The 13,491-nt window shown below is 40.7% G+C and overlaps 2 protein-coding genes across 9 annotated transcripts in view; one reads left to right on the top strand and one right to left on the bottom strand.

Annotated features, from left to right (window-relative positions):
* The window catches only part of LOC147309449 (serine/threonine-protein kinase pim-2-like), a 581,324-nt gene that overhangs the window by 270,743 nt on the left and 297,090 nt on the right, over positions 1 to 13,491 (bottom strand). The gene's annotated exons all lie outside the window — the stretch shown is intronic.
* The window catches only part of osbpl8 (oxysterol binding protein-like 8), a 97,781-nt gene that overhangs the window by 73,142 nt on the left and 11,148 nt on the right, over positions 1 to 13,491 (top strand). For all 8 annotated transcript variants that reach the window (XM_086269987.1, XM_086269984.1, XM_086269982.1 and 5 more), the window contains 5 exons: positions 8,508 to 8,581; positions 9,720 to 9,800; positions 11,298 to 11,399; positions 11,606 to 11,809; positions 13,225 to 13,309. In XM_086269987.1, the coding sequence (XP_086126113.1) occupies positions 8,508 to 8,581; positions 9,720 to 9,800; positions 11,298 to 11,399; positions 11,606 to 11,809; positions 13,225 to 13,309 (546 nt within the window). The remainder of the gene's footprint in view (positions 1 to 8,507; positions 8,582 to 9,719; positions 9,801 to 11,297; positions 11,400 to 11,605; positions 11,810 to 13,224; positions 13,310 to 13,491) is intronic.

Here is a 13,491-nt window from a genome sequence, read left to right as displayed (position 1 = left end):
TTATAGTGTCGACTGCTTTTATTCTCACACCCAGACAATCACTGCATAAGTGTGTCAGTTGACTCAGTGAAAAAGTCATTTTTAACATTCAGCAAATACATGAATTGAAACATATGAAGACTCAAATCATTCTGCTTCATGTTCAAAGCAGGGGATTACAAAGTTGAAAGATAAGTCATTATCAAACACCATGCCACTCACTTTGATTGGTTGTAACTTAAACTTGCCTCAGCTCTGAGGCACATTGAATCAACTAGCAACGAGAGCAGAGGACACTGTTGCTGTCAACAACAGAGCTGTCAAAAGATTAGAGGCAACGCAACAGGCATTGTTTCTCTTTGAAGAGTGCAGCACTGGGCTTTATCCTACGTATGCATTTCTTTTTTGCTTGGTCATTGTTGAGAGATGATGCTTGTCTTAGAGGACTTTTCCTGCTCTCCCCTCTTTCAGAGCCACACACACAACCATTTACAGAGTCAGGAGATAGCCTTCCCTTCAACTGGTTTAGCTTTACGCGGGTTCCTGTGATACCTCTATTAGAGTGCAGTGATAATCCTTATTTTTGAAAGTACACTTAATCCCAGAGAACATTTAGGATTAAATCAGTTTTGTGTTCACTTCCTTTTGTTTATCCTGCTGAAAATGATGTAAACCTGGAGGCAGACAGCTGGCAGGCGCAAGAGCTTTCAGAGAGTGAACGTCCTCTGTTCCACTTTCACAAGTAACCGTTTTAACCTTTATGAATCCAGGAAAGGCTGACTGTGCACTAGAGCAGGGCGATATGACCAAAAATATTTATCACTATATACATTTGAAAATTTGCGATGACGATATAACTGATGATATAATTGACGCTAGACAAAATACTTTACAACTCCACAACTTTATTAGTGCAAAAAACCCCATCAATGTATTTTCACTGAAACAAGCAGCTGTTTTTTATGTGCATTAAAGTTCTATAAAAATGTAACAGTGCAAATGCAAATTCCTCGCTGACAGTTTAACCAAAAGGCATTTCCAGTGGAAACTGGCCGACATATCCTCAGCATAACCTTGTATAATATCCACAAAACTTAAAAAGAGGTTCTACACACACAATACGGTAACATTATGTTGAAGCACAGTACGTATCACTCCGCGAGGCTCCGCCTATGATAGCCGTAATGCTCCAACAATCCATCAAGCGGTGCGGCTTCGTAGCTTAGCAAAGTCGTACTGAAACATTTGACAGATTTTCGAGCGCCGTGTACATAAAATCGTTTCGAGGTCAGTAACACAACCAGAATTCATACATAAGGCACACGGGATTATAAGGGGCTCTGTCGACTTTCAGAAAAATCAAAGGATTGATTTGAAGTGTGCTGTATTTTCCAAACAACACGGTAATAACGACAGCCCGCTAGCATGCGCTACCAAAAATAGTGCTTTGTTGTGTATCTGATGGACGAAAGCTAAACCAGTTCCACACCACTGAAGCTGCAGCATTTTTACAAACCAGTTCTGGTTCATCCGTTTCATTCAACGATCCGCTTTCGCTCTTCTCAGTCGCCGCCATGTGCGTATGTAAACATAGGCACTGCACATATTCTATCGCGATATTTCATTTTCCTATCGTTGCCCAAAATTACACCGGTATTACTGTGAACGGTACGATATAGCCCGGCCCTACTGTGCACAAACTCTTTTCAGCATCATACTGTGATTCAGACTTTCACAACGACCTCAGTCCTCTACTGTTTTCTTAGTGTGCAGCTCTCCCAGTTCAGCACTTTGAGCCATGTCAGTACCATGGTCACAGTGGTGGTCTTGCTCTCCTCGGGTGGCTCTGCGTCTGCTTCTTTCCCCTTTAAAACAGCAGCTTCTGCAGCTACGTGTATATTTGGAGCTACGAGACATCGTCTGAGTCATACTCTGTTTCTCACAGTCAGCTCCCAGCCTTAGCTCCATTCATCTTTATTTTAGACATTCTGCTGCAGGAGACATGTGGTGCAGACGGGTAGACTCATTCATTTTCTGTGTTTTTGACAATCTCTTAATATATCTACATGTTTTTTTTGTTTTGTTTTTTACACCCACATTCCTCCAGTTGCCAGTTGACATGACCCTCTGAGACACTTTTCCTTGTTCTGTGTTATTCCTTGTACACTGAAATACATGCTTGCCAGCTGACTTGGTGTTTTTAGTCTTTTCACTTCCTTTTGAGGTTGGGGCTCTGTATTTTCATTACTAGGAGCAGCCGTACCACTTCAATGACAAACACTTTGTTTAACAAAACCGATAAGGGCGAAATTACTAATGAATATTCTTTCTTTGTTTCAATCTGTCAAATAGAAGATTTTTCTTCTCTGCTTTGTCTTTACACTTGTGTTTGTGAGACACAACAGGTGCTAAAACAAATAGTTAGCTGCTGTCCCAAAACTCTGAAGGCAATCAGTGCTGATGAAGGCAGAGTCACCAAGCAGCAGTTATAAGTGGAGGTGTCCACAGTGCCTGAGGCGAGGACGAAGATCCGGAGAATACTTGTAATTTTGTGTCCTCTTCCACTAATTGAAACAAAATGAAAGAGGCAGACTGGGAGGAACCCAGCATGCATGGCAAGCATAAAAACACTCTGGAAGTTTCCTAGAAGCAGAAAAGAACACGACCTTAAAAAGGGGCGATAGATTCATTGAAACTGAAGGTAAACTCTCTGAATAGTGACTAAGAGAAAACCTTCAACTTTTCTTATCTTCCTTAATGTATCTCTATTTGTAAACGATGGCTAGTGGGTGGAACAGGAAATCTTGGGTCAGATATCCACTGGTTGTTTTGGAAGCCTCGAAAAAAAACCCAAAAATAAATAAAATAAAAAAGTAAAAATAAAACTAGAAGTCGTGACACCATCCTGAGTTCCACATTTGGATCTGCCTAAACCTTCCTCCCACTTTATCAGCTGACAAGCCAAAATGTCATTACCTGCGGTCTGGGGAACAGTACCAGCATCTGCCAGTGTACATAAGCTCAGGTGAAATATAAATAGACCAAGACAAAAAACAGCAGCTGTGGTAATACAACCAGCCTAATGCCCTCTCTGTCATCCATACACATCCTGTTTGAAATACCAACCTTTTTTAAAAGATAATATGCTGTTGTCTCCTCACATCAGGATAAAAGTACAGCACTGTGGATCAGAGGTTTATGTGCCTGCTTTTGCAGTGGTAAGCTAAGGCTGCATAATAAGCAGGTTTGAAGGCCACCAACCAGGCCTGGAGATTTAAAAGAAACCTGGGCTCAGCTGCACCTAATGCTCTAACCTTGTATTGAAACGTTGTATTGTTCATCAGCCCATCACTAAGTGAGAGAGCACGCCCTTAGTTCCTCGGTAGTCAGAGATTGAGTGCAGCGGAAATTGATTTAGAGGTTGAAACTTGGCTTTGGCAAAACTAATAAGAGAGTGGAAAAAGCTGGATGCCTGCGGTCCATAATTAGATAGTCCCTGCTCATCTTCAGGTCAGCATGACCTAGCACATTGTATGGTGGATAGGATACTCTTTTTAGATTATCAAGAGGAAGTGGCACATTACAGTGTCTATGCATAGTTATGCCGATTTGTTTTAGTTTAAACGGGAGTTCCTTTCGAAACATGAAGGGATTAGTTCAGTTGTCACGGGAAAGATGACCTGGCCTAAGAAAACATTTGAACAATGTCATCTGTGGTCCAGTAACTGTGGGAATAAAACAGTTTCTGTCAACATCAAACACAACCTGAATGAATGCACGCATCGAGTGATTCAAATCCACGCTAGCTGGTTCTGCATATCATCCTCACCTCTCCTCGCAAAGCAATTGCAGCTACATGCAGCAAAAACGTCTTTGTGGAGGAACAGAGAGCATTTGAAATTAAATTTGTAGTGGTTAACACATTTGCCTTACATGTCTAAGATCAGGAAAGAAATCAAGAGGTCACAACCTTAGTGTGCTCCTAGTCCCAGTCCCAAGCTCGGACAAATGGGAGTGTTGCGTCAGGAAGTAAAATCTGTGCCAAATCAAAGTTGTGCATCCATCTGCTGTGGTGACCCCTTGGGAAATAAGGGAGCAGCTTGCCAGTTACGTGAATTCATGCACTGCTTTGAGCTACTCTACAGATTTGTCCACGCATACTAAATTACACTAAAACAGTATCCATGACTTTTTCCAGCCGGTGTTTCTTTCCCTTTCAGTGAACCAGACGTCTTTCAATTTTTTATGATGTGTCACCAGTACCATAGAGATGCTGTTGCTATGGCAGGTTTCCCACAGTAGCAAACACTCAGGCAGTTTGCTTCCCTGAAATTGAAAAGTCACTCTGCTCACAGGCTCCCCCCCCTCTCGATTTGTTGTTCTTAGCTCACCTGTTGCCATGGCAGCGTTCATATTTCCTACCAGAATAATAGAGCAGCATCATAGAAAGCTGCGCGTAAGCCGATTTTGAAGAAACCTAGAGACTGCATTGATTAACTCCCTGGATCAATCTGGTTTTATGAGCTTTAAATGAACTTGATTTAATGAATGTGACGTTGTAGGAATCCAAGTGCTTGCAATAAAAACATCTTCTGGTGGGAGAAGCAGCTTCAGGGTTGCATTAAACAGAGGTGTAGCTCCAAGTTGAGGTGCTGAATACCAACACTGCAGATGATTCTTAGAAGTGAAGGGACCTTTCAGGGCCAGACCTGTATCTCTATGGATGTAAGTTGAAAATGAGTGGTTTGCTTATGTCAAATTCCTAGTGACTTTTTATAGGTTGGAGGATATCAAAGAATGCTGACGTAACGCCTCATTTAAGCAGCAAACTACAAAACCAGGGAGGTTAAAGTACTGTGTTTTTGTCGTGCTCACCCTTTACTAATGCGTCTGCTGTCTGACGTACACTGTGCTTCTAATGATGCAGTCTCATTTCATTCAGTGAGGGATTTTAGAAAAGTGTAAAGGCTTTGGATTTAGCAGGATACAGCTCTTTCTGTCTCTTTGCTGTTTAATTCCCTTTTCTCTCACTCGCTCTGTCTCTTTATCTCTTCAGTCTATGATGTTTGATGCACACTGAGATCTTTGGAGCTCCTTTCAGTCTGCAGTGGTGTGTTAGTCTCCAACACTCTCAGCCAGACACACAAACACACAGTCACTGATTTCCAGCCACATACATAACAGGGATTCCCATGTTATTGTCTTTGCATCTCACTTCTGTAATCAATTCTACATGTTTCTCATTTGTAGTCGTTTTGTTTATGAGCTCTTTTGAAGCAATCTGCTTGCAAAAGTTTTGACTATCATGAGGTTTTTCTTCTTGCAGTGTCTTATATTAAAATAAAGCTCATCTGAGTTTATTTTAAAAAGGCTAAAACCTTTCCCCCAAGGGTGAATTTCTATTTCTGAGATTGTCTAGATTAAAAGCAGAGGACATGTCACAGACAACGCTCCGTGCCTTCATGATATGACATTAATGAAGAAACACACAAACACTGGAAGGTGTTGATTTTACATGAGCTCATTAGCAGATGGGCAGTCTCTCAGGTCTCTGCCTGGAAGAGGAACTCTAACCTTAGTCATTAGACAGTGACTGTCAGCAGTGTCACTGTCACATTTGTGACATGGTAACAAGCATGTCAACTGTTTTCCGGCTGATCTTTGCTTTTTTAACTCAAAGTGTCAAGTTTCAAAAATGAAAGTCTGATTTTCAGGTAAAAATGGAGTAAACTTCACACATTTCCCTCTAATATTTAATTTGTCTTTAGTCACAATCGTTAAATAAGCTGCCGTAATACAATGAAATCATCCTCTCTGCTTTCTGTTTGCTGCTGCTCCATGGTGACGCAGTTGTGTGAGTGGAGAAGTGGCACATTAAGGTGTCTTAAATTGAAATTAGGCACTTCATCCCAGTGGCCCACGGTGATTCTGTTCATCAGTGATTGCAAATTGAGTGACTAACATCCTCATTCAAACTTCACTGTTTGAATCCCTTTTATCATTCTTTCATCATCTTCCACTTTCCTCTCAGCCGCATCTTCTGCTGGTACTGCACCGATCGAAACAAATAAGCTAAAAGATTTATGTTTGTAGTTTAGTTTTCAGTTCATGTCCGCAGGCTGAGAGAGAAGGCAAGTACAACCTGTCAGGTTTGCAGGTTCTCAGTCTGGATGTCTAATGCAGGAGAAAACTGGAGATCAAGTTGAATGGATATGATTTATGCAGGGAAATTTTGCTTGTGATTGCTGATTCTGAATTAATCTTACACAAGCAGCATGCTTGTTGACCTGTGGATGTACCCTTTTCCGTACCCTGAATGTATTGTTTGAGAAAAAGCCTTCCAAGCCATACATTTCTAAGTAGACCCCCCTTCCCCACCCCCAAGACACAAAGGCACTCCTGCACGTTCCATCTCAAGGTACATGCTGGTTTGGAGTTTGCCTGCTGCTGCTGTCATGAGTATTCTATGTCCACGTAAAAGCACCAGCAGCATGGAAGCAGCTGCTAAAAAGCTTTACTGGAAATGGAAGACTCAGAGCAAATAAAGCTGGCTGATAAAAAGTAGGTTTGACAAAAACCTTATGAGGCATGCAGTAAGAATACAGTCCTGTTTCGCTGCAGCAAGACACGCGCCCACTTTTTTTTTTATTAAAGGGAATGGATGCTCAAATAGAATCTGACTTCTGTTCACATGATGAATGTCTCACTTAGAAATGAAGCTCTGCAGTTGTTCCTTCTCACAGCTGAATACTGATGACCTGAAGATAGGAAAGCATAAAATATTTACAGGCTCACTGTCACCTTGAGACCTCGTGTGCCACACACTGCAGTGATCTTAGTGGGGAATCTGTTGATGAGGTTTGGCTTATTGTTTAGAAGCTGGCTCAGTAATTAGGATTAGAAATGCTAAAGCAGAGCTGAAATAAAAAACAGAAAATTTCCTTCTGCGTAGGTTTAAGACACACTATCTCTGTAGTGAACTCACATTCCTTTCAACAACTTACTACTTTTTCTGTGTCCACTTTTCAAAGCTACACTGTCTGAGACTGAAACGGGGAACCTCCTTTTAGCTCCTTTCAGCAACTAATTTATTGCAGATTTGAGCTCAGTTCAGATTAAGCTCTTGTCACCGGTGCTAGCTTGTTGCCATCCAGCTTCTCTGGCTTTCCTCCAGTGGCTTCAAAGGACAGTGTGCTCCTGTGACATTATGTAATGGGATTCCAGTTAGGAAGGCAGACATTTGGACTTGAAATCGTCACCATGTCACAAAACTGGAAAAGAGAGCAAAAAGAGCTGCAACTCATAATTATTAGCTAAGACAAGTTTGTTGGTTAGTTAGGATTTCTAAAACAAGCAGTGTAACAAATACTTTAAACGTCTGTTTTTGAATAAGAAGCACATTCTGGATAGAGGATAAAGATTAATGCCTCTTATTGTGATACGTCATTAACACACTCGATATCAGTACTTTGTCTGAACATACAGGCTCTAAATTGATTCGTCCAGCGATTAGTTGAACCAAACTTATTTCTATCAGTGTATTTAGAGATTTGTGTTACTCACAGTGTTTTACGACAGCTTGTTTAGCTTATTTTCACTGTTAGCGTTTTGTCTGCTGTCATGTTGTTTCTTTGGAGCCAGTAGTGACCATACTGGGATGAGAGGGCTGAGTGCCAGGTTATAATCATCCGTAAACTGTAGACATGCAGTGTGAGACACAAACAACTGTTAATTTGTACTAAGTAGAGTCCAACACATTTATCAGCGGGCTGATATTATAGACTTATTATTTGCTGGTAAATGAAGAGGATGGGAGAATCAGCCTTCCATGTTATCAATGTTGACGTTGCATAGTTTGTCCACCAGAGTGCAGCTTGTCCTGTTGTCGTGACATCTTTTGAATGCCATAATCCACCAGCCGATGGATAACTACACATAAACAGATTTCCAAAATTTTGGAATTTTAGGCAAATCGCGGTCAGTACTGTCAAACTCTAATATTATACACATAAAACACTAAAACTGCACTCAGCAGAACTGAAGCACAGACTTATTGAACACACTGTTAGAATATTAACCACTAAGAAAGTGATATTATTTGTTAGATAGCTGCACCAACAATGCTCCGAAAGAACCAGCACAACATACATGACAGATTTGGAAAATGCCATACAGAGTGAAGCCAACTGGAACTGGACGTATTGTTGATGACTGACTGCAAGTCTGTGACAGAATTTCTGTATCACAACATCATCATGGCTATAATTCTGACTTTGTCATTTTGATATCATGTGTATGAAAGTGATTTGATAGGCATTGGTAGTATTTACTATTAGATTGGTTCTTTTTTGGGAATCAGAAGCCCCTTATAAGATTTGGAGAAGTCTTCAGTATTCATTCATATGACAGCAATCAAGCATACCTGCCCACGGTTCGTGCACCTGGATAGTGTTTTAAAATAACAGGAATAGAGAATAAGGAGGTGCTGCTGGAACCAGATGAACTTAGGACTTTCTTTATGGTTACAGGTTTTGAGAGAGGGAAGGAGGACCTCTTGCCACTGCCTTTGAAAGAGGACTCTCATTCCATATCTAAGAGCAAGGTAAGAAAACTCACTCCACTGAGCTGATGCACCGTAAAGGCTAAGAAGGAATGATGGGTTGCTTCAGTGTGTAATGAGACCAGAGAATAAGGGAATTACTGCACATCTCCTTTCCTTTTCCGAGTCTAGCCTAAGGCGTGAGAGAGCCTACATTGAGATGAATCATACATCGCATACGCTGCTAAACATCAAACATTTATCAACTAAAATTCGGACTCGACCCGTCTTTCAAGCGAGCTCAGCGTGGAGGCTCGTCTAAATTGTTTTCATGAAGTATGAAGAGATGATGATCCATGCATGATGGTTAATTTAGAGATTAAAAGAATCTCTCACAGAGGCTTGCCAGGAGGAAAACAAGAGTTAAAATAATGTGTGTGTGTATTAAAAACATCCAGATGACATCTTAGATGACTAGTTCAGATGCAGAATCAAGCCCAAGCTGTGGTTTACAGCAGTCCTCACAGGAGTCGTACTCTCAGCAAAATAAATCTGAACGTTTGTGAAAAGTACAAAAGATTTGGAAGGAGGGTTTTAGCTTTGTTGCTTACTATCACGTAACCTCCATCCTGTCACCTACACTGCTTGTGTGTGTGTTTACAGCTTTAAATAGCTCACACACACACACCTATGTGGCCACTATAGGTCGCTCCGGCTGGCATGTGACGGGATCTGGCAGAGACACACCAGCAATTTTAAGCTTTGTCCTAGTAGCAGAGCTAAGTTGGGTTCTACCATGGAAACGCATGAGCTTGGTCGGAAAAAGATCTGCTAACCTCAAATAATGTCCCCGTGTTTTAGTAGACTGTGTTGGTTGTGTGATTTCAGATAACCAATTTGTAATTAAGAGGCAAAACTTTGCTGACATTTACGTTTGCACTTTACAGACTACATTAGGCATTTTACCGATTTTTCTTTTAGTTGCCTGGAACAGAAATTCCCAGATTACCAGCATTAGTATTACTAAGGGTCTTTAAGGTGACCCCACTGGAAGTCTCCAACCTTTCAAGGGTGTGTTAACCGTTAGAATGAACAAACATGTGGCTTAAGAACAGATTTTTCTCATTTGAGTATAAAAATGAAGAATAAAGATCTTGATGTGACATCTCCAAGATCTGCCTTTTCTCTCCTGTGTTCTCAGTCTGAAACAAAGCTGTACAATGGTTCAGACAAGGATGTGTCGGCGTCTGGGGGGAAGCTCACCAAAAAGGAGTCCCTCAAGGTAAGTGAGCTCAAAGCGGCTTAAGTCTTGCGTATCCAGACGCTTAATTCTAAGGGCAGGCATAACAAGTCTTAATGAGGCTCTTTCATGGAGAGTGTTACGTATAGCTCAATCACTGATGCTTGTCAACATGACAACGCAGTTTGTATTCAAACTGCGTGCCATTAGAGGTCATGTTTTTCGTTAAAAGCTCATACTTTTCTTCATGTAACAAATGTTAGAGTGAGTAGGACACAGTGTAGTCAAACATGTTGAAAAAAACTCAGAGGTGATGATTTTGTCCTTCAAACTTTACTTTAGTCCACCTGCCGCAGGCACAGTCTTGCAGACCTCCGAATATAAATGCGTTTCAGCTCCCACAGCTTGCATTAATTTGATGTGCGCTTTTTCCACACTTTAACCTCCTAAGACCCGAACTCTTCCACGGCATGCATTTTTAATTTCTCTTTCATATTTGGGCTGATTGGGACCTGATGAATGTAAAAATAAAGATTTACCAGATTTTTTATTTAGTTATTTTTTTTACCTAATTTTTGTTTCTAACAATAATGAGAGCCACATATTCGTTTGAAATTTCAATAGAACAGTAGCAGCATAATGTCCTCGTGAGTGGATATCAGGCCCTTGTAGAGCAAAATTGAGTATTTTGGTCTAAATAACCCAAAAATGTGATGTCCACATATGTGGACGCCAGGTCCTAGGAGGTTACAGCTGTACTCACAACAGGCCAATACGGTTGAGATCAGCTGACTGTTCTGGCACACAGAATATCAGTTATCCACAGGATTATAGCACAACACTGGAAAATGGAGTGGATGCAACTCAAACTCTACCTTTAAAGACCTGTAGTAGCTTTCATTTCTGGAAACGGATTACTTCCCTGTAAGCTGAGCTGTAGACATTAGTCAGACGGATTGCTTCTTTAATCATAAAAACATTGCTTTTGCAAAAGTGCTTTAGGAATTATTGCTTGGAACTGAATTTTGTGAGAACATATTGCAAAGTATGTGTGCTTGGTCTTTTTTTCTTTACTCAGTAGTGTACTGCAGCACTAATTTAATTGGAAAAATACAGTCTAATTAGAATCAGTCTTTTAAGATGATGCTTTAGATCCTAATAATTGATTTCTTTCCGACGAATATTTCTAATCAATTTCATTTTTGGGGGGTTTGTTTGTTTTAATCAAAATCCAGTCGGTACAAATGTTTTCTTTCGGGAAGTTGTGTATGTTGGGCCACACTCTACCTGATGATGTATAGAAAACACAGATTTTTAAACCTGTGGTGCACTGGTGTCATGCACATGTGCAGGCTTAAAGGGAGCCATTAAATGTAAAAGAGTGTACTCGACAGTCGAACAGCACCCTGGTGTTAATGTGACAGGGACACAGAGGAGTGTGATTTCACTCATAGTTTTTGTTGCCAAATGGAATTCAGTGGGAAGCCATGTCCACATAATGATGTCTTTGCATTGTCCCGCCCTCTGCGTTCCCTGTAGGTGCAGAAGAAGAACTACAGGGAAGAAAAGAAGAGGGCAACCAAGGAGCTGCTCAGCACCATCACTGATCCTTCTGTCATCGTCATGGCCGACTGGCTAAAGGTGGCGCATCCCACATTCAGTGTCTGCCTTGTGCTCTATATATTTGCATTGACAACTTGCCCTTAGGCCGGCATAAAATATAACATTACTTTTGCATTAGGAAAAATAGTGTTCCCAGCTGTAACAGTAAGACAAAGAATAAAAGAATCCCTTCAGGTTTTGGTAGCGTTTTTGAGTACCTGACTTTTTCCTGCAACTGTCTGCAGATCCGTGGCACTCTGAAAAGCTGGACCAAGCTGTGGTGTGTGCTGAAGCCGGGCGTCCTGCTCATCTACAAAACTCACAAAAACGGGCAGTGGGTGGGAACGGTGCTGCTCAATGCCTGCGAGCTCATCGAGAGGCCCTCCAAGAAAGACGGCTTCTGCTTCAAACTCTTTCACCCCCTGGAGCAGTCCATCTGGGCTGTCAAGGTCAGAGTGGACCTTTAAAAAGCATTAAGTCAGTTATGTAAATGATCCTAATGTAGCATCTTTTTAATTAAATTATGATTTTCAGACACCTTTTTAGAAAACTACGTAACAAATAACTAAGAGAGCAACATAATAAACGCAACACCATCACAATAATCTAGCTAAGTGTAAATAATAGTAAACACTAAATATTGAATGTTATTGTGCAGCAGGCAAGACTGACAGCGCATGTTCACTGTTAAACACATTGTAACAATTAGTTTAAAGTATGCAGCAAGTGCACAGTTAACAAAAACGCTACAAAACAGTTATTTGCTCAAAAATGGCTCCGTTTGGAATCATCTCTTAGACTGCATTCTACTTCATATGGAGGTCTACAGGGATTCGTGTACTCAATGAAAAAATCACCATGAAAACAGTTGACATATAGCATTTGATTATGACATGATTTTTCTCAATATATATTTTTACATAGAAGCCTGCATGTGTTTGTTTGCTAGTCATCAATTGCTGGTATTTTCAGGCATCTAGCGAGTTCATAAGCTACTTTCTATCATGTCAAACAGCAGGCGTATGATCATTTTACCTTAGAAAGTGGTACCACAGCAGTGCCACTACAGCACACTTGTGTTTTTAAACCAGTGTCTGCTGGTTTTGGCTTAATTTTCTTAGAAATTGTTTCGCATTGTTTATAACAGTGTAATCATGAATGCAAAGCCAGACTGGTTCATTATGCAGACAGAGTTTTGCTTGCTGTCCATCGATGAGCAAAGCAGAATAAACTCTTACACATAATTAGGACTGAAAGGGCCCTTCAGTTAAAAACACTCATTTGTCCCCTGCAGTTACAATAGCGAAGCAGATGTGGATGTTAACTGTATAATGAAAGCCATGTCTTTGTTTCATTTAGGACACACACAGAGAAAATTATACCTCCAGCCAGCCTATTTCAGTTTTGGCAGTTCTCATTTTCCATTGTCCCCGTTTTCAGCTCGCCCTGCTTTCGGTCCACTCCAGTAATTTAGTATTCATCGCTGACCTTGCATTTCAAGCCTCATTTTTCGTTTGTTTGTATTATAAAAAAACAAAACCTTGAATCAAAATTACCAGTTTGTTTTGCATTACAGCGTTCCTGCTCTCCACTATTGAAATAAGCACTTCACCGGCTCTGTTTCTGTGCCCTCTATGCTCTCTCATTTGCATAATTACATATCTGTAATGCTGGATTGTTTCTGTTTGCGCATGAAATGATGTAAAACGAAAAGAGAAAATATAAAAAACTTGAGATAAAATAAAGAAATCACAATGAAAGACTTTTTAAAAGAAGAAGTAAAACACAGATCAAGAAACTGAGTAACTAGGTGAATGTTTTTAACGTGCATTCCCGTCCTTTTTTTGTGTCTTATTGTTATCAGGGTCCTAAAGGAGAAGCAGTCGGCTCCATCACGCAGCCGTTACCCAGCAGCCACCTCATTTTCCGTGCTGCCTCTGAGTCTGATGGTAGGCTGTCATTTAAAGCCATTTCTCTGACTTTTGTCAGCAGCCGCTTACACTGACTGATTGAGATAAACTATCAATTTGCATAATATTGGCATTAACAAAGCTGTATTAGTATCAGATGAATAGCAGATGATCTGACAGTGAGTGGCCTTCATTGGAAGAGGCACTGATCATCTTTGTTT

The sequence above is a fragment of the Aulonocara sp. 'chitande type north' Nkhata Bay genome, linkage group LG17, assembly GCF_057382095.1.
Source record: "Aulonocara sp. 'chitande type north' Nkhata Bay isolate Kocher_YH1m ecotype deep benthic linkage group LG17, A_spYH_male_GT1.1, whole genome shotgun sequence".
NCBI classification, from domain to species: Eukaryota; Metazoa; Chordata; class Actinopteri; order Cichliformes; family Cichlidae; genus Aulonocara; species Aulonocara sp. 'chitande type north' Nkhata Bay.
Note: the sequence above shows the minus strand (reverse complement) of the source record. Positions and strands in the feature narration are given on the sequence as shown.